The sequence below is a fragment of the Oncorhynchus mykiss genome, chromosome 30 (assembly GCF_013265735.2).
Source record: "Oncorhynchus mykiss isolate Arlee chromosome 30, USDA_OmykA_1.1, whole genome shotgun sequence".
Taxonomy (NCBI): domain Eukaryota; kingdom Metazoa; phylum Chordata; class Actinopteri; order Salmoniformes; family Salmonidae; genus Oncorhynchus; species Oncorhynchus mykiss.
The window spans coordinates 25635625-25656345 of record NC_050570.1 but is presented as its reverse complement, the minus strand read 5'-3'; the positions used below and the strand labels follow the sequence as shown (position 1 = coordinate 25656345).

At 42.1% G+C, this 20721-nt stretch overlaps 1 protein-coding gene across 3 annotated transcripts; it reads right to left on the bottom strand.

The window, feature by feature from the left end:
- Window positions 1-2440: 2440 nt before the first annotated feature.
- On the bottom strand, window positions 2441-19764 carry LOC110521607 (enoyl CoA hydratase domain containing 2). Of its 3 annotated transcripts, none has more exons than XM_021599281.2 (10): window positions 19238-19763; window positions 16544-16611; window positions 13559-13646; window positions 13380-13466; window positions 7816-7908; window positions 4818-4874; window positions 4509-4696; window positions 4076-4126; window positions 3741-3788; window positions 2441-3669 (listed from the first exon to the last, which is right to left on the bottom strand). In XM_021599281.2, exons 1-10 carry the CDS (start codon window positions 19476-19478, stop codon window positions 3592-3594), a joined length of 999 nt encoding a protein of 332 aa, XP_021454956.2. In that variant the 5' UTR covers window positions 19479-19763; the 3' UTR covers window positions 2441-3591. The 3 variants fall into 3 exon arrangements, with proteins under 3 accessions (XP_021454956.2, XP_036825302.1, XP_021454958.2); XM_036969407.1 differs by lacking the exon at window positions 19238-19763 and adding an exon at window positions 19155-19222; XM_021599283.2 differs by lacking the exon at window positions 7816-7908 and having other exon boundaries at window positions 19238-19764.
- Between the last annotated feature and the right edge of the window lie 957 nt (window positions 19765-20721).

The following is a 20721-nucleotide window of genomic DNA, read 5'->3' as shown; positions in this document are numbered from 1 at the left end:
GTGAAGACATCAAACTATTAAATGACAACAAATGGAATCATGTAGTAACCAAAAAAGTGTTAAATAAATCCAAATATATTTGATATTCTTGCCTTAATGACAGCTTTGCGCACACTTTCTCTCAACCAGCTTCACCTGGAATGCTTTTCCAACAGTATTGAAGGAGTTCCCACATCTGCTGAGCACTTGTTGGCTGCTTTTCCTTCACTCTGCAGTCCAACTTATCCCAAACCATCTCGATTGGGTTGAGGTCGGGTGATTGTGGAGACCAGGTCATCTGATGCAGCAATCCATCACTCTACTTCTTGGTCTAATAGCCCTTACACAGCCTGGAGGTGTGTTGGGTCATTGTCCTGTTGAAAACAAATGATAGTCTCACAAAGTGCGAACTAGATGGGATGGCGTATCGCTGCAGAATGCTGTGTTAGCCATGCTGGTTAAGTGTGCCTTGAATTCTAAATAAATCAGTGTCCCCTGCAAAGCACCATCACACCACCTCCTCCATGCTTCACGGTGGGAACCACACATCCAGAGATCATCCCTTCACCTACTCTGCGTCTCACAAAGACACAGTGGTTGGAACCCAAAATCTCAAATTTGGACTCATCTGACCAAAGGACAGATTTCCACTGGTCTAATGTCCATTAAGTGTATTTCTTGACCCAAGCAAGTCTCAACTTCTTATTGGTGTCCGTTAGTAGTGGTTTCTTTATAGCCATGAAGGCCTGATTCACGCAGTCTCCTCTGAACAATTGATGTTGAGATGTGTCTGTTACTTGAACTCTGTGAAGCATTTATTCTGGCTGCAATTTCTGAGGCCGGTAACTCTAATGAACATATCCTCTGCAGTGGAGTTAACTCTGGGTCTTCCATTCCTGTGCTGGTCCTCATGAGAGCTAGATTCATCATAGCGCTTAATGGTATGGTTTTTGTGACTGCACTTGAAGAAACGTTAAACGTTCTTGAAAATGTCCAGTATGACTGACGATCATGTCTTAAAGTAATGATGGACTGTTGTTTCTCTTTGCTTATTTGAACTGTTCTTAACAAAATATGGACTTGGTCTTTTATCAAATAGGGCTATCTTCTTTATACCACCCCTACCTTGTCACACTGATTGGCTCAAACGCATTAAGAAGGAAAGAAATTCCACAAATGAACTTAACAAAGGCACACCTGTTAATTGAAATGCATTCCAGGTGATTCCAGGTGACCTCATGAAGCTGGTTGAGAGAATGCCAAGATTGTGCAAAGCTCTCATCAAGGCAAAGGGTGGCTACCTTGAAGAATCTCAAATATATAAAATATATTGATTTGTTTAACACACTTTTTTGGTTACTACATGATTCCATCTGTGTTATTTCATAGTTTTGATGTCTTCACTATTATTCTACAATGTAGAAAATAGTACAAATTAAGAAATATCCTTGAATGAGTAGGTGTGTCCAATCTTTTGACTGGTACTGTATGTAACACTAACGCATTTGCGGTGAAAGGTGACTGAGTGAGAGCAGTATTTGTCAGACTGTGAGACATCCTAAAAATCGATCTTCTGACAAATTGGTCTGTAGCGTCCGACCCGGTTTGGCCTACAAAACTATTATGACACCTCTATGGAAAGATGAGACCTTCATAAAACACCAGGGTGTTCTCTGTTTTGCACTTCGACCACTGCAAGCGTCTTGGGACTCGTCAGAAGTCAGTACAGCCGATCTGCCAACTTCTGTTTGTAGCGTCCGAACAGTTTGGGCTACACATTAATATGACCCATCTGTGTAAAAGTGAGACTCTCACAAACATGTTTGCAGCATCACAAGACAAGTCTGAAGGTCCCTTGGTACCAGTTGAAAAGAATTATGGAAATATATATGGAGTCTGTTTGGTGACAAAAATAAGGGGTTAAATACTTGGGGGGGTTGAGAGTCCAGCTCCTCTTATTGGCTGATTAAGTAATATATGTGCATGACAATGTGATTTCCCAGCATGCTTGAGTTTGTCTGAATTATTATGTTTAGATTTTTCCAGAGGCTTAGGTCTATTATTTGGACACCAGTGAGTTTGTAGCAGGACATTGACGTGGAGGTCCATAGTGTACACATCTTTTCAGTCTGGTAGTTAATTGATTAATGTAAATGTATGAATTATTTGATGGATCAATTAAAAAAACCACGGTCCCAGGTCTGAATCAGTCCCTGATTAGAGGGTTAGGTGATGAAAATCAGCAGTACTGTGGACCTCTAGAATTTGAGTTCTTCTGAATTATGTTAATAGAAATTATGTTGGGAAAGTAAATATGGTTTCCCCTGTGGACACAAATGGCAAATATGTTGGTCAATATTTAGAATCCGACTTTGTACAGTATGAAAGCAATTTTTTTCTTGAGAGTCCTGTATATTTCTGTATGTGGATCCGTGTATGGGTATAGGTGAGTGTGTGTTTGCTGGTTGTGTCTTTGTACTAGTGTCAGTACATTCAGGAGCATGTATGAGGCTGAGTGTGAGGATTCTATTTTGTACATACCTGGATTGGGGGAGATTAAAACTACAATCGTTATAAGGAAATGTGTAAAGTGTTGCACGGAAACAATAATACACGTATTTGGTTTATTTCCAAATGAGGTACTTAATGGAACAAAGGAGTCAACTGAGGGGGGAATTCTGAAGCAGAGTAGCTCAATCCCAAATCGACCCATAGCCCCTACCCTTTAGGCACTTCATTTAGATGTGTAAGAAAAATGTCAGGTTCCCCACCTTGCTCTCTGAATTTTCACCATATTGCTCAACCCCACAGTCCTTTCAGATGTACACAAGAACTGCATGAGGCTTCAGTCAATTTGGGATTGTATCTTGATTGCGCTCTCCCATCAGGGCCTTGTTCAGTAGGTACAACGTTATGGAATGTTCTGAATCAGAAATGCACTGTGTCACAGACATGCCTCTGACTTGAAGAGTAACGGAATCATGTCTGCTTTATTCATGGCAATTCTATCCGCAACGTTCTGAGCGTGATCCTGGTTGTGATAATGCTATAGGCTACTGCCTTCATTCTTTATGCAACTGAGGCTGACATTACATTTCATGGCTGCTGGCAAATCACAACATGCTCAATTTCAATCAGCCTACACATTGTATGTGCTTGCTACTGCTGCATGGGTCATTCTATGGCATCAAAGGCAATGTACAGAACTGATTTGAACTAAAGTCAGCATCCTAATTTACATATTGACAGAATATGAAATGTGAGTTTGCATCCTCACTGTGATTGAAGCTGTGGGAAAGTTTAGTCTTGTCTGTACATTCCCCTAATGTGACAGTCAGTTTCTTCTTTCAGTATGGGTATTTCATGAAGCTGGGGGCAGAGTGGATCTAAGGGAAAGCATTTGCATATGTTGCTGCTGAGGGTCATGTTTTCATGTTTCTGAAATAAAGAATGTACACCCCCCATCGGTTGTAAACGAGTACTGTATCCCTTTATCGCAAACACTTATCCTTGATCCATCTGCTAAAATATTACAACTGCAGTTGAAAAACATTTTATTAAAGGAATGAAAATTAGGTTTGTGTACAATCACAATAGCAGTCTCCATGTGTGTTACTCTCCAGTGTAGCGTGGGGGTCTCTTCTCTATAAAGGCAGCCATCCCCTCCTGTCTGTCTCTTGTCGGGATCACCTGGAGAGAGAAAGATGATTAACCACTACAGTTTGACCTCAGACAATGCACATGAGCATTTGACCTCTTACCCTGGCGTAACACATCCTCTCTATGGCCATCCCTGATGTGATGTCCACCTGAGAGAGACAGACAGGTTACAGACATACCTGCTACTAGCACACAGAGACAGGTGTCATCAAATACATTGAGATAATGAGCTGGGATGTGTGTATCCCAGATAGCATATGAACACATAAGGAATGGCAAAATGTGAATTAAAAATGCAACATTTTCTCTGCTTTGTGGCAAATTAGAATAGCATGCACATTTCTCTCTGCCCCATGGGAAAAAATGTGTAGAATTGCAGGAAGTTACCGGGCCCCTGATGTGGTCTGGCCCTGAGTAATGTGTAAAGCAGCCATACCTCCATGCCTCTGTTCATAGCCTCCTTAGCCATCCTCACAGCAATGGGAGCCTGGAGAGAGAACACACTGGGGGTAAGAAGGACCACGGACACACACAATGAGTAACCATGTCTAAGACCTGAACTTGTGTTAGCTCCCTGAGATAATGACAAGGCTTTAGCTCAGCAGATGACCCAGGTTAAAACACTGCTGTCCATGTCCCTTACAGTGGTCAGTTGGTGTCCTGGTTTGGTATGACTGGTCTGGTGACAGTGACTGACTGACAACTGACAGGATGTGATAAGAGAGACAGCAGATGTCTATGTAACCCCAGTGTCAGTCAGTGTGTAATCTCTCTTCTCATCCCTGGTAACTCATTTAATCTAACCACCTATAAAATCACTCATCGGAATGGAAAGAGACAAATGAGTAAGGTTTTAGTGTGTGTGTAACCTGTGGTAGTATCTCTCTAGCCAGACTCAGTGCCTCTCTATAGGCAGCGTCTCCGTCTGAATTCTGCTCGGTAGCTCTGTTGACCAGCCCCATGTCCACAGCCCTCTGTCCATCCACTCTCCTGCCGGTGAAGATCAGCTCTTTGGCCAGGGCAAAGCCCACCGCTCTGGGCAGCCTCTGACTGCCACCTATTGGAGAAAGGATGTAGAGAGGGAAAGATGCTGAACTCATTATTCCAAACAAACTGAGATGACATGAGGGTAACTGGTGTGTGTGTGTGTGCGCGCATATGACTTCTGGTTGTCTTACCCGCCCCTGGGAGCAGCCCCCGTGTTGTCTCAATCAGACCCATCTGTGCAGAGTTGGCTGAAACACAACACACACACAGAGGACAGTTGAAGGTCAGACTGGCTGTGTGTCATTAAGCAACGGTGGGAGTACAGACTGACTGATGGGTCTGTAAGAGCGAGACGTGCACGCACATACACACACTTGCTCACCTCACGCCTCTGCCAAAAAATCTATTACCAACCAGATTTTCTCTAGATTCTAGCAGTTCCATAAAATATATATTACAAGTTACGTATGATAAGGTACCACTGTGGAAAAGTATGTTGGTGAAACGAAAATCATGTTGAGTGTTTGAATACGTTAATCATTAAAAACATACATTTAAATACACTAGTATATGTTATACAAAATGTACAACAAATAGCAACTACATGTGCTCGCTTTACAAATTAGACAAAATAAGACTCAGGAGTGTAATTAAAAACTTACATTTCTCCAAATTTACATACGCATACACACATTTCTTGTCACATAGTAATTTGAACTATGAATATATCCAGATATTTTGCTAATCATTATCATGTGAAAGGTGTTTCAATAACTTAAGATTTAAGCTACTCTATTGGGCTGTCCAAAAATAAAATGTTTACAATGAACAATGGCCATCATACTGTATGAATTGTTGTGTAGAATAATGTGTATTTTGATGCTTATTGTTGTGATATACAGGGCTCATTTGGAAAAGAGTTTGGTCTCGGCGTTAACTCCGTGTCAAAATAAAGGTTAAAATAAATATAATGAGCATTTCACTCAAATAACAAACCAAATAGCACATTTGGTTCCTTGGAACGTGTTTTTACGTTTCTGAATGTTTTTTAAACATTCTGAGAATAGAAGTAAAAATGTTGCCTGTTCTGGGAATGTTTTTTTTTTTTTAGGTTCCAGGGAGGTTCTGAGAACGTTTTACTCTGGTTCCTTGAACAATTTCCTGGGAGGTTTTATTTACTCTCCGAGAACGGAAATTATAGGTGATTTGAAAGTAATGAAATTACATTCTAAGGTCTGGACCTCAGTCATTTTTCAGAATAAAAAAACAATACATACACTGAGTGTACAACACATTATAAACACCTGCGCTTTCCATGACAGACTGACCATGTGAATCCAGGTAAAAGCTATGATCCCTTATTGACGTCACATGTTAAATCCACTTCAAATCAATGTAGATAAAAGAGAGGAGACCAGTTAATAATACTTATTTAAGTCTTGAGACAATTGAGACATGGATTGTGTATACGCGCCATTCAGAGGGTGAATGGGCAAGACAAAAGATTTAAGTTCTGGGTTTTTGAAGTTGAACAGTTTCCCGTTTGTATCAAGAATGGGTCCACCCCCAAAGGACATCCAGCCAACTTGACACAACTGTGGGAAGCATTGGTCAACATTTTGTACACTCAGTGTAATATTAACTACAAAGTGAAAACAGGTTCAGAATTTTTTCAAATATATTAAAATAAAAAACAGAAATACTTTATTAAGATAAAAATTCAGACCATTTGCAGTCAGACTCGAAATTGAGCGCAGGTGCATCCGGTTTCCATTGATCATCCTTGAGATGTTCCTACACCTTGATAGGAGTCCACCTGTGGTAAATTCAATTGATTGGACATGATTTGGAAAGGCACACACCTGTATGTATAAGGTCCCACAGTTGACAGTGCGTGTCTGAGCAAAAACCAAGCCATGAGGTTGAAAGGAATTGTCCATGGAACTTCCGAGACAGGATTGTATTGAGGCACAGATCTGCGGAACTATAACAAAAGGAGAAACTTCGTCCCATTCTGAGGTCCTGAGTGCTCTGGATCAGGTTTTCATCAAGGATCTCTCTGTACTTTGCTCCGTTCATCTTTCCCTCGATCCTGACTAGTCTCCCAGTCCCTGCTGCTGAAAAACATCCCCACAGCATGCTGCTGCCACCACCATGCTTCACCTTTGGGATGGTGCCAGATTTCTTCCAGACGTGACACTTGGCAGTTCGGTCAAAGAGTTCAAACTTTGTTTCTTCAGACCAGAGATAATCTTGTTTTTCATGGTCTATGAGTCTTTAGGTTCCTTCTGGCAAACTCCAAGCGGGCTGTCATGTGCCTTTTACTGAGGAGTGGCTTCCGTCTGGCCACTCTACCATAAAGGCCTTATTGGTGGAGTGCTGCAGAGATGGTTGTCCTTCTGGAAGGAGCTCCCATCTCCACAGAGGAACTCTGGAGCTCTTTCAGAGTGACCATTGGATTCTTGGTCACCTCTCTGACCAAGGCCCTTCTCCCCCGATTGCTCAAGTTTGGCTGGGCTGCCAGCTCTAAGAAGTCTTGGTGGTTCCAAACTTCTTCCATTTAAGAATGATTGAGGCCACTGTGTTCTTGGGGACCTTCAATGCTGCAGAAATATCTTAGTACCCTTCCCCAGACCTGTGCCTCGACACAATCATGTCTTGGAGCTCTACGGACAATTCCTTTCAACCTCATGGCTTGGTTTTTACTCTGACATGGACTGTCAACTGTGGGACCTTAAATAGACAGGTGTGTGCCTTTCCAAATCATGTCCAATGAATTGAATTTACCACAGGAGGACTCCAATCAAGTTGTAGAAACATCTCAAGGATGATCAATGGAAACAGGATGCACCTAAGCTCAATTTCGAGTCTCATAGCAAAGGGTCTGAATACTCATGTAAATAACGTATGTTTTTTTATTCCTTAATACATTTGCTAAAATTGATAACTTGTTTTCACTTTGTCATTATGGGGTATTGTGTGTAAATTGATGAGGGGAAAAAATATTTAATACATTTTTGAATAAGGCTGTAACGTAACAAAATGTGGGAAAATGAATACTTTCCGAATGCAATGTACACAATAATCTAGACTGTATTTATTCTTCACAAAAAGGGATGGCTCCCGGTTAGAGGTGAGAAGTGAGAGGCTAATGGCGATTGGTGAGGTAAGAGGTTAGAGGTCACTGACCAGCTGTTCGAAGGTCACAGGCAAGCGCCAGCTCCAGACCCCCTCCAAGGGCGAAGCCATCCACCGCAGCAACCGTCGGCATGGGCAACAAGGCTGAGACGACATGTGGAGAGACGACATGTGGAGAGTTCAGACGATGTAGTTACAGACTATGAATGCACGCATGCACACAGTACAATGAACAAACACACACTATATTTTGTACGCCCTTTTTCTCCCCCATTTTGATCTTGTCTCATTACTGCAACTCTCCAACGGGCTCGGGTGGTGAAGGTCGAGTCATTCGTCCGCCGACACATGACCCGCCAAACCCGAGCTTCTTAACACCTGCCCGCTTAAACCGGAAGCTAGCCGCACCAATGTGTCGGAGGAAACACCATTCAACTGATGACCGAGGTCAGCCTGCAGGCACCCGGCCCGCCACAAGGACTCGTATAAAATGCGATGAGACAAGTAAAGTCCCCCGGCCAAACCCTCCCCTAACCCGGACGACGCTAGGCCAATTGTGCGCCGCCCAATTGGACTCCCGATCAGTGCCGGTTGTGATATAGCCCGGGATCGAACCCGGTTCTGTAGTGACGCCACTAACACTGTGATGTAGTGCCTCAGACCGCTGCACCACTCGAGAGGCCCTGTGATAACTTTCTAATTTTGATGAAACTCGTACTGTGTAGTGAAGGCTGACAACCCATTCGGAAAGTATTCAGACCCCTTGACTTTTTCCACATTTTGTTACATTACAGCCTTATTCTAAAATGTATTCAATTGGTTTTTCCCTTATTATCAATCTTAACACAATACCTCATAATGACAAAAAAAAAACGTTTTTTTGAATTTCTTGCTAATTTATTGAGAAAAAAAAAACTGAAATATCACATTATCATAAGTATTCAGACACTTGCTCAGTACTTTGTTGAAGCACCTTGGCAAGGATTACCCGATCGAGTCTTCCTGACACACCTGTAGTTAGGGAGTTTCTTCTATTCTTCTCTGCTGATCCTCTCAAGCTGTCAGGTTGGATGGGGAGCGTCGCTGCACAGCTATTTTCAGGTCTCTCCAGAGATGTTTGATCGGGTTCAAGTCTGGGCTCTGGCTGGGCCACTCAAGGACATTCAGAGACTTGTCCCAAAGCCACTCCTGTGTTGTCTTGGCAGTGTGCTTAGGGTTGTTGTCCTGTTGGAAGGTGAACCTTTGCCCCGGTCTCAGGATCTGAGCACTCTGAAGCAGGTTTTCATCAAAGATCTGTCTGTACTTTGCTCGATCCTGAGTCTCCCAGTCCCTGCTGCTGAAAAACATCCCCACAGCATGATGCTGCCACCAGCATGCTTCACCGTAGGGATGGTGCCAGGTCTCCTCCAGACGTGAGGCTTGGCATTCAGGCCAAAGAGTTCAATCTTGGTTTCATCAGACCAGATAATCTTGTTTCTCATGGTCTGAGAGTCCTTTAGGTGCCTTTTGGCAAACTCCAAGCGGGCTGTCATGTGCCATTTAATGAGGAGTGGCTTCCGTCTGGCCACTCTTCAATAAAGGCTTAATTGGAGGAGTGCTGCAGAGATAGGAGAACCTTCCAGAAGGACAACCATCTCCACAGAGGAACTCTGTTGGAGTGACCATCAGGTTCTTGAAGCATCTAGGTGGTTCCAAGCTTCTTCCATTTAAGAATGATGGAGGCCACTGTGTTCTTGGGGACCTTCAATGCTGCAGACATTTTATGGTAATCATCCCTGTATCTGTGCCTCAACACAATCCTGTCTCGGTCTGAATACTTATGTAAATAAGGTATCGTTTTTTATTTTGAATACATTTGCAAACATTTTTAAAAAACAGTTCACTGTCATTATGGGGCATTGCGTTTAGATTGATGAGGATTTTTTTTTTCATTTAATCTATTTTAGAATAAGGCTGTAACGTAACAAAATGTGCAAAAAGTCAAGGGGTCTGAATACTTTCCAAAAGCACTGTATAAAGTGATTTGAGAGAGAGAGAGAATTTCGGGTTGTTGAGAGAGATGTACTAGCATGAGAACAGGCTGAATAATGAATAAGACAAGGGGTAGCCCCTAGTCTGTACACATACAGTACCAGTCAAAAGTTAATTTATTTTTACTATTTTCTACATTGTAGAATAATAGTGAAGACCTATCAAAACTATGAAATAATATGTGGAATCATGTAGTAACCAAAAAAAGTGTTAAACAAATAAAAATATACTTTATATTTGAGATTCTTCAAAGTAGCCACCCTTTCTTTGCCTTGACAACTCTTGGCATTCTCTCAACCAGCTTCACCTGGAATGCTTTTCCAACAGTCTTGAAGGAGTTCCCACACATGCTGAGCAATTGTTGGCAACTTTCCTTCAGGTCTAGTGATTGTGTAGGCCAGGTCATCTGATACAACTCTCCTTCTTGGTAAAATAGCCCTTACACAGTCTGGGTGTGTTGGGTCATTGTCCTGTTAAAAAACAAATGATAGTCCCACTAAGCGCAAACCAGATGGGATTGTGTATCACAGCAGAACGATGTGGTAGCCATGCTGGTTAAGTGTACCTTGAATTCTAAATAAATCACAGACAGTGTCACCTGCAAAGCACCCTCTCACCTCCTCCTCCATGCCTCACGGTGGGAACGACACATGCAGAGATAATCCGTTAACCTACTCTGCATCTCACAAAGACACAGTGGTTGGAACCAAAAACCTCAAGACCAAAAGGTCAGAGTTCCACTGGTCTAATGGCCATTGCTTGTGTTTCTTGGCCCAAGCAAGTCTCTTCTTACTATTGGTGTCCTTTAGTAGTGGTTTCTTTTAGAGGTTGACCGATTATGATTTTTCAATGCCGATACCGATTATTGGAGGACCAAAAAAAGCCCATACCGATTAAAATCTGCCTATTTTTATATATACAAATAGTTGTAATAATGACAACTACAACAATACTGAATGAACACTTTCATTTTAACTTAATATAATACATCAGTAAAATCTATTTAGCCTCAAATAATGAAACATGTTCAAATTCATTTAAATAATGCAAAAACAAAGTGTTGGAGAAGAAAGAAAAAGTGCAATATTTGCCATGTAAAACAGCTAACGTTTGTGCCACCAGAGACTCTGGGTTTGCGCCCAGGCTCTGTCGCAGGTCCGTGGGGCGACGCACAATTGGCCTAGCGTCGTCCAGGTTAGGGATGGTTTGGCCGGTAGGGATATCCTTGTCTCATTGCGCACCAGCGACTCCTGTGACAGGCCGGGCGCAGTGCACGCTAACCAAGGTGGCCAGGTGCACAGTGTTTCCTTCGACACATTGGTGTGGCTGGCTTCCAGGTTGGAATGCACGCTTGGTGCGGCTAGGTCGGGTTGTGTTTCGGAGGACGCATGACTTTCGACCTTCGTCTCTCCGGAGCCCTTACTGGAGTTGTAGCAATGAGACAAGATAGTAACTACTAATAATTGGATACTACGAAATTGGGGAGAAAAAGGGGGTAAAATTCAACAACAAAAAAAAGCTAACGTTTCAGTTCCTTGCTCAGAACATGAGAACATATGAAAGCTGGTGGTTCCTTTTAACATGAGTCTTCAATATTCCCAGGTAAGAAGTTTTAGGTTGTAGTTATTATAGGAATTATAGGATTATTTCTCTCTATACCATTTGTATTTCATATACCTTTGACTATTGGATGTTCTTATAGGCACTATAGTACTGCCAGCCTAATCTCGGGAGTTGATAGGCTTGAAGTCATCAACAGTGCAATGCTTGAAGCACAGCGAAGTGCAGGAAAATGCAGGAAAGTGCTGTTTGAATGAATGCTTATGAGCCTGCTGCTGCCTACCACCGCTCAGTCAGACTGCTCTATCAAATATCAAATCATAGACTTAATTATAATTTAATAACACACATAAATACGAGCCTTTGGTCATTAATATGGTCAAATCCGGAAACTAATTTCAAAAACAAAATGTTTATTCTTTCAGTGAAATACGGAACCGTTCCGTATTTTATCTAACGGGTGGCATCCCTAAGTCTAAATATTGCTGTTACATTGCACAACCTTCAATATATGTCATAATTATGTACAATTCTGGCAAATGAATTACAGTCTTTGTTAGGAAGAAATGGTCTTCACACAGTTCGCAATGAGCCAGGCGGCCAAAACTGCTGTATATACCCTGACTCTGCTTGCACAGAACGCAAGAGAAGTGACACAATTTCCCTAGTTAAAATAAATTCATGTTAGCAGGCAATATTAACTAAATACACAGGTTTAAAAACATATACTTGTGTATTGATTTTAAGAAAGGCATTGATGTTTATGGTTAGGTACACATTGGTGCAACGACAGTGCTTTTTTTGCGAATGCGCTTCTTAAATTATCACCCGTTTGGCGAAGTAGGCTGTAATTCAATGATAAATTAACAGGCACCACATCAATTATATGCCATGCAGGACAAGCTAGATAAACTAGTACTACCATCAACCACGTGTAGTTAACTCGTGATTATGTTAAGATTGACTGTTTTTAATAAGATAATTGTAATGCTAGCTTGCTAGCACCTTACCTTGGCTCCTTGCTGCACTCGCATAACAGGTAGTCAGCCTGCCACGCAGTCTCCTCGTGGAGTACAATGTAATCGGCCATAATCGGTGTCCAGAAATACAGATTACCAATTGTAATGAAAACTTGAAATCAGCCCTAATTAAATCAGCCATTCCGATTAATCGGTCGACCTCTAGTTTCTTTGCAGCAATTCGACCATGAAGTCCTGATTCACACGGTCTAATCTGAACAGTTGATGTTGAGATGTGTCTGTTACTTTGAACTCTGCGAAGCATTTATTTTGGCTGCAATTTTTGAGACTGGTAAATCTAATGAACTTATCCTCTGCAGCAGAGGTAACTCTGGGTCTTCCTTTCCTGTGGTGGTCTTCATGAGAGCCAGTTTCATCATAGTGATTGAGGGTTTTTGCTACGGCACTTGAAGAAACTTTAAAAGTTCTTGAAATTCTCCAGATTGACTGACCTTCATGTCTTAAAGTAATGATGGATTGTCTTTTCTCTGCTTATTTGAGCTGTTCTTGCCATAATATGGACGTGGTCTTTTACCGAATAGGGTTATCTTCTGTATACCACCCCTACCTTGTCACAACACAACTGATTGGCTCAAACGCATTAACGAAAGAAATTCCACAAATTAACTTTGAACAAGGCACACCTGTTAATTGAAATGCATTCCAGGTGACTACCTCATGAAGCTAGTTGATAGAATGCCAAGAGTGTGAAAAGCTGTTATCAAGGCAGAGGGTAGCTACTTTGAAGAATATTAAATATATTTTGATTTGTTTAACACTTTTGGTTACTACATGATTTCAAATGTGTTATTTCATTGTTTTGATGTCTTCACTATTATTCTTCAATGTAGAAAATAGTAAAAAGATATTAAAACCCTGGAATGAGTAGGTGTGTCCAAACTTTTGACTGGTAATGTATGTAACACTAACGCATTTGCTGTGAAAGGTGACTGAGTGAGAGCAGTATTTGTCAGACATCCTAAAAATCGATCACACACCCCTCACCGATCTCAGTCATGAGTGAGCGCAGGCCGTGAACAAACAGATCGGAGTCAGAGTGGTTCATCTCAGCTCTCTCCTTCAGATCAGCTCCTACAGAAGACACAGAGAAGACATAAAAACACACACACACACACACACACACACACACACACACACACACACACACGCACAAAAGGACAGACCTGCACAGAAGACCCCTTGTACCAGACTCCTGAAGACCACCACTCTCACAGCTGAGTCATGGTGTAGAGAGGACACCAGCTCCCTCATCTAGAGAGAGATGGATAGAGAGAGGAAGTGGGAGAGAGAGAGAGAATAGTCTTAGCAGTCATCATACTCTGTTAGATCAATAGTAGAGCTGGGACCAAGTCACTATTATTCGAGTCACTCACAAGAAGGTCGAAAGGTCCAAGTCTTAAGTCAGGTCCCAAGTAGAACAGGTCGAGTCTGAAGTCCAAGTCGTGCATTCTAAGAGCAAGTCGAGTCACAGGTTTTTTTTCCAAGTCAAGTCAATCAAAAATAAATCTGTACAGGCAATGACTTGTTCAACTACAAATCTTTGTATATTTAATGAGGCTAACAGACAGACCTTTTCATTATTTTCTCTAAAACACTTGATCACCGAAAAGTTTTTGGAGCAAATTTCAGAGGAGGTTGGTGGCACATGAATTGGGGAGAATAGGCTCGTGGTATTGACTGGAGTGTAATGAGTGGAATGTATCAACTACATCAAACGCATGGTTTCCATTTGCGCAGTTCCAGCCATCATTATGAGCCGTTCTCACCTCAGCAGCCTCTTGTGACATTGGCAATCCTCTCTCCCTACAATTTGACGTTTACGCTGAACCCATCACTGTACATCAAATCAGCAATTTGTTCGCTAGCTCAGTTGTTTTCAAACTTTTTCACACGCAACCACGAAAAGGAATGGTTCAAAGCTTCCTACCCCCACGGAAGCACGTGCACGCATGCACTGGGCATACAGGCACACACAATGTAGCTTTTCATTACAACCATAAACGGTGACGCATTTTCAAAACGCAAGATATAGAAATAAACTGCTTCATACGCCTGCATTTTGAGCTGAAACACAACAAAATGTGGAATAAGTCAAAGGGTTTGAATACTTTCTGATGGCACTGTAGTCAGTACTACCACTAAGGCATACAGTTGAAGTCGGAAGTTTACATACACTTAGGTTGGAGTCATTAAAACTCATTTTTCAACCACTCCACAAATTTATTGTTAACAAACTATAGTTTTGGCAAGATGGTTAGGACATCTACTTGGTGCATGACAAGTATTTTTCCCAACAATTGTTTACAGACAGATTATTTCACTTATAATTCACTGTATCACAATACCAGTGGCTCAGAAGTTTATATACTCTAAGCTAACTGTGCCTTTAAACAGCTTGGAAAATTCCAGAAAATTATGTCATGGCTTTAGAAGCGTCTGATAGACTAATTGACATCATTTGAGTGAATTGGAGGAATTGACCTGTGGATGTATTTCAAGGCCTACCTTCAAATTCAGTGCCTCTTTGCTTGACATCATGTGAAAAAAAAATATCTGCCAAAACCTCAGAAAAAAATTGTAGACCTCCACAAGTCTGGTTCATCCTTGGGAGCAATTTACAAATGCCTGAAGGTACCACGTTCATCTGTATAAACAATAGCACTCAAGTATAAACACCATGGGACCATGCAGGCATCATACCGCTCAAGAAGGAGAAGCGTTCGGTCTCCTAGAGATGAATGTACTTTGGTTGGCGAAAAGTGCAAATCAATCCCAGAACAGTAGTAAAGGACCTTGTGAAGATTCTGTAGGAAACGGGTACAAAAGTATCTATATCCACAGTAAAACTAGTCCTATATCGACATAACCTGAAAGGTCACTCAGCAAGGAAGAAGCCACGGCTCCAAAACCACCATAAAAAACCCAGAATACGGTTTGCAACTGCACATGGGGACAAAGATCGTCATTTTTTGGAGAAATGTTCTCTGGTCTGATGAAACAAAAATAGAACTGTTTGGCAATAATGACCATCGTTATGTTTGGAGGAAAAAGGGGGAGACTTGCAAGTCGAAGAACATCATCCCAACCTTGAAGCACTGGGGTGGGAGCATCATGTTGTGGGGGTGCTTTGCTGCAGGAGAGACTGGTACACTTCACAAAATAGATGGCATCATGAGGCAGGAAAATTATGCGGATATATTGAATATATCATCAGTCAGGAAGTTAAACCTTGGTCGCAAATGGATCTTCCAAATGGACAGTGACCCCAAGCATACTTCCAAAGTTGTGTCAAACTGGCTTAAGGACAACAAAGTCAAGGTATTTGTGTGGCCATCACAAAGCCGTGACCTCAAACCTATAGAAAACTTGTGGGCAGAACTGAAAAAGCGTGTGCGAGCAAGGAGGCCTACAAACCTGACTCAGTTACACCAGCTCTGTCAGACAAAATTCACCCAACTTATTGTGGGACGCTTGTGGAAGGCTACCCGAAATGTTTGACCCAAGTTAAACAATTTAAAGGCAATGCTACCAAATACTAATTGAGTGTATGTAAACTTCTGACCCACTGGGAATGTGATTAAAGAAATAAAAGCTGAAATAAATCATTCTCTCTACTATTATTCTGACATTTCACATTCTTAAAATAAAGTGGTGATCCTAACTGACCTAAGACAGGGAATTTTCACTAGGATTAAATGTTAGGATATGTGAAAAACTGAGTATAAATGTATTTGGCTAAGGTGTATGTAAACTTCCGACTTCAACTGTATATACTGAAAAAAAAACATTTTAAACGCAACATGCAACAATTTCAAAGATTTTACAGAGTTACAGTTCATATAAGGAAATTTGTCAATTGAAAGAAATTCATTAGGCCCTGATCTATGGATTTCACATGGCTGGGCAGGGGTGCAGCCATGGGTGGACATGGGAGGGCATAGACCCACCCACTGGAGAGCCAGACCCAGCCAATCATAATTCGTTTTTCCCCACAGAAGGGCTTTATTACAGACAGAAATACTCCTCAGCGTCTAAAGTAAATTTATTTTCTATCAAGTCAGACTCGAATCATGTGACTTCAGTCCACACCTCTGATCAATAGTTAGCAATTCGATGCGTGTGTAAGGTCACATAGAGATCAAACCCACCTGAGAGACAAACACACGGCCCAGAGCATTCTTTGCCTTCTGACGGCACATCAACACCTCAGCTATACCTACAGAGAGAGAGAGAGAGAAAGAAAGAGAGTCACGTGTGTGTGTGTTATTGTTTATGCATTTGAAATATAAGCAGCTGCACAGGCGCAGATGCAGATGTTGACGATATTGTCACATTAGATTTGAGCCATGAGGTGACAGGTGTGTGTGTGTATGTCTGGAGAAGAGGAGAGGAGAGGATGAGGGAGGGAGGAAGAAGAGGATAGGAGGGACAGAAGGAGTGGGAAGTAGAGGAGGTGATAGAGGGAGGAAAGGAGGGAAAGAGACAGGAGGTGAATGCCTGAGGCTGTCTGACCTGTGGCTAGGCTGAAGGCTTTTTATAAGCAGCATCTCCCCTGTGTGTGTGTAAATATGTCCGTGTTTACCTCAGTGTTAATCACTGAATAGTAGGACATGGTTTTCACTCTGTACTCTGTGCTCTGTGCTCCTGCAACACAACACTCCCTGTATCAATGTGCCTACTACTTCTTCTGCCTCTACCAAGAGGTTAAATCCAAATCAAATCAAGGGCAGGACCTTTATGGCACAGCAGGTGGTGCGCTTACTTCCCCTGTAACTTCAGATAATGTTTATGTCATTTCAGGGTAAGCTTATTCACCTAAGCTACCTAAACTCAGCAAAAAAAAGAAAGGTCCCTTTTTCAGGACCCTGTCTTTCAAAGATAATTTGTACAAATCTAAATAACTTCACAGATTTTAATTGTAAAGAGTTTAAACACTGTTTCCCATGCTTGTTCAATGAACCATAAACAATTAATGAACATGCACCTGTGGAATGGTCGTTAAGACACTAACAGCTTACAGACGGCAGGCAATTAAGGTCACAGTTATGAAAACTTAGGACAATAAAGAGGCATTTCTACTGACTCTGAAAAACACCAAAGGTAAGATGCCCATGGTTCCTGCTCATCTGTGTGAATGTGCCTTAGGCATGCTGAAAGGAGGCAAGAGTACTGCAGATGTGGCCAGGGCAATAAATTGCCATTTCCGACCTGTGAGACTCCTAAGACAGCTCTACAGAGAGACAGGACGGATCCAAACATCACACCTGTGGGACAGGTACGGGATGACAACAACAACTTCCAGAGTTACACCAGGAACGCACAATCCCTCCATCAGTGCTCAGACTGTCCACAATAGGCTGAGAGAGGCTAGACTGAGTGCTAGTAGGCCTGTTGTAAGGCAGGTCCTCACCAGACATCACCGGCAACAACGTCGTCTATGGGCACAAACCCACCGTCGCTAGGCCAGACAGGACTGGCAAAAAGTGCTCTTCTCTGACAAGTCGCCATTTTGTCTCACCAGGGGTGATGTTCGGATTCGCGTTTATCCTCGAACGAATGAGCATTACACTGAGGCCTGTACTCTGGAGCGGGATCGATTTTGGAGGTGGAGGGTCCATCATGGTCTGGGGCGGTGTGTCACAGCATCATCGGACTGAGCTTTTTGTCATTGCAGGCAATCTCAACGCTGTGCGTTACAGGGAAGACATCCTCCTTTCTCATGTGGTACCCTTCCTGCAGGCTCATCCTGACATGACCCTCCAGCATGACAATGCCACCAGCCATATTGCCTGTTCTGTTCGTGATTTCCTGGTGTTCTGCCATGGTCAGCGAAGAGCCCGGATCTCAATCCCATTGAGCACGTCTGGGACCTGATGGATCGGAGGGTGAGGACTAGGGCCATTCCCCCCAGAAATGTCCTGGAACTTTCAGGTGCCTTGGTGGAAGAGTGGGGTAATATCTCACAGCAAGAACTGGCATATCAGGTGCAGTCCATGAGGAGGAGATGCACTGCAGTACTTAATGCAGCTGATGGCCACACCAGAAACTGACTTGTTACTTTTGATTTTGACTTCCCCTTCGTTCAGGGACACATTATTCAATTTCTGTTAATCACATGTCTGTGGAACTTGTTCAGTTTCTGTCTCAGTTGTTGAATCTTGTTAAGTTCATACAAATATTTACATATGTTAAGTTTGAAATATAAACGCAGTTGACAGTGAGAGGACATTTATTTTTTTGCTGAGTTTATGATTCTCAGGATTGTCAATCACAGCCTGGTCTCATACCCTAGACGTAACATAGTACATTTAAATCCAAGATTCTCATAAAAGTAAGAGATGCTACATTTGGTATGGTTACATAACCCATATTAGAGTAGTTGGTGGATGGGCGTATAACACAAACGTTAAGCAACCCAAAGGTTGGAGTTAGAATCTCTTCACAGACAACTTTAGCTGATTAGCAACTTTTCAACTACTTAGCATGTTAGGTAACCCTTCCCTTAACCCAGCAAACATTAGTCAGCAACCTAGCTAGAATTTGTAACATATCATACATTTAGAAAATTCGTAACATATAGAATGTTTTGCAAATTAGTTACATATTGTACATGTAACAAATTCGTAATATATCATACAAAATGGGAGATGGATTATCCACAAATTAATACATACATACATATCATAAATGGAACGCTAATACGAAATGCTCTGAGACCAGGTTGTCGACCATGGTGAATATTGTGGAACTTGCACTCACTCAAAAATGGTAAACCTTACTACCGTTCAACTCGGTTTCCTGGTAGCGGAAAGCATAAAGATTCAAAGAGCGTCCTTCCCTACCAGTGTCCTCTCCATCTAGTCGCTTTAGATCCACTTCTACGGACTCTGGCGTCTCGGTGTGTAGCCAGCTTGTGTGTGTGTCATTGTGCCCCGTGAAAGGGCGTCCTCGGCTAGGCAGCTTTTCCACTCCCAGACGGTGTAACGTTACCGAGCCTGGAGCTCCAAGAGACGCCGAGGATAGAGCACCCAAGCCGCGGGATAGAGAGCAGTGCCTAATCGCAAACCTTCGAAGGAAAGTCATGGTTGTGTTTCTTCTTTTTCTTGTGTGTATGGAGCTATTTCGTTTAAAAGAAAACACGGAAGTAGGCTACAACCAATTGACTTGTTTTTTAGTTTCAGCTCCAGGTATAAGTTGCCCGAGGGATGTAAGAACCGATCTAGGATCAGCTACATCCCAAATCCTTAGTTAAGCCAGCCAAGGCCAAGGGGGGACGCAAAACCTAGTTTATATCAGTATGTCTAAGGCCAACTTAGTTCTATTTCAGTTTTACTGTGCTTGACGTTTTTGGGAACGGAACGGATACATTTTCATTTCCGAGTTCATTTAAGCATCCTTCAACGTACTTGAACCTGTTTTAGTGTTCTCTCTTTTCATAGTGGGATCATCGGCTTGGTTACATACTGACTAAGCATACATCCTTAGCTGCCCATGGTTTGAGCCAATAGATTTCATAGTTTATTAATAATACCACAGAACATGTTTTTGTTTTAAATTATCGGTAGGCCATCATTGTAAATAAGAATTTGTTCTAGTGGTTAGAGCATTGGGCCAGTAACCGAAAGTAAAAAAAAATCTGTCGTTCTGCCCCTGAGCAAGGCAGTTAACCCACTGTTCCCGGTGCGCCGAAGATGTGGATTTCGGTTAAGGCAGCCCCCACACCTCTCTGATTCAGAGGGTTGGGTTAAATACAGAAGACACATTTCAGTTGAAGATATTCAGTTGTACAACTGACTAGGTATCCCCCTTTCCCTTCACTAGTTAAATAAGTAAATTAAAAAAACATCCTAACATTGCGATACTAAATAGGCCTACATATTCTCATACGTATTTATGGTCAGTGATTGGAATGCAAATGTTAAGCAATATCTAAAGGAGTCGCCAGGGGACGTTCTCCTCACACACTCTTGCCTGAGGCACTGATGCAACCTTTATCTCTTGGCCTCTATTTTATTACAATTAATCATGATTCATGAGCCAATGATTTTATACATTATACTTTACATGCATTGAGAATTTCAATCAGATACATGATTTAGCACAAAATATATTATGGACCTTTACATTGAGCAGGTCTCAAATGGGAGGTCAGAGAACTGGCAGTGTGATGCCAGGACAACAACCTCTACCTCAATGTGAGCAAGACAAAGGAGCTGATCGTGGACTACAGGAAAACTACAGGCCCCCATTAACATTGACTGGGCTGTAGAGGAGCTGGTTGAGAGTTTCAAGTTCCTTGGTGTCCACATCACCAACAAACTATCAT

Excerpts from the sequence above, each read along its gene's own strand:
- LOC110521607 (XM_021599281.2), bottom strand. The coding sequence starts at position 19,478 with ATGACTTTCCTTCGAAGGTTTGCGATTAGGCACTGCTCTCTATCCCGC. Across the intron at positions 13,647-16,543 it reads GCCGTGTGTTTGTCTCTCAG|ATGAGGGAGCTGGTGTCCTC; the intron begins GTGGGTTTGATC and ends ATCTCTCTCTAG. Across the intron at positions 7,909-13,379 it reads CTCACTCATGACTGAGATCG|CCTTGTTGCCCATGCCGACG; the intron begins GTGAGGGGTGTG and ends ATGTCGTCTCAG.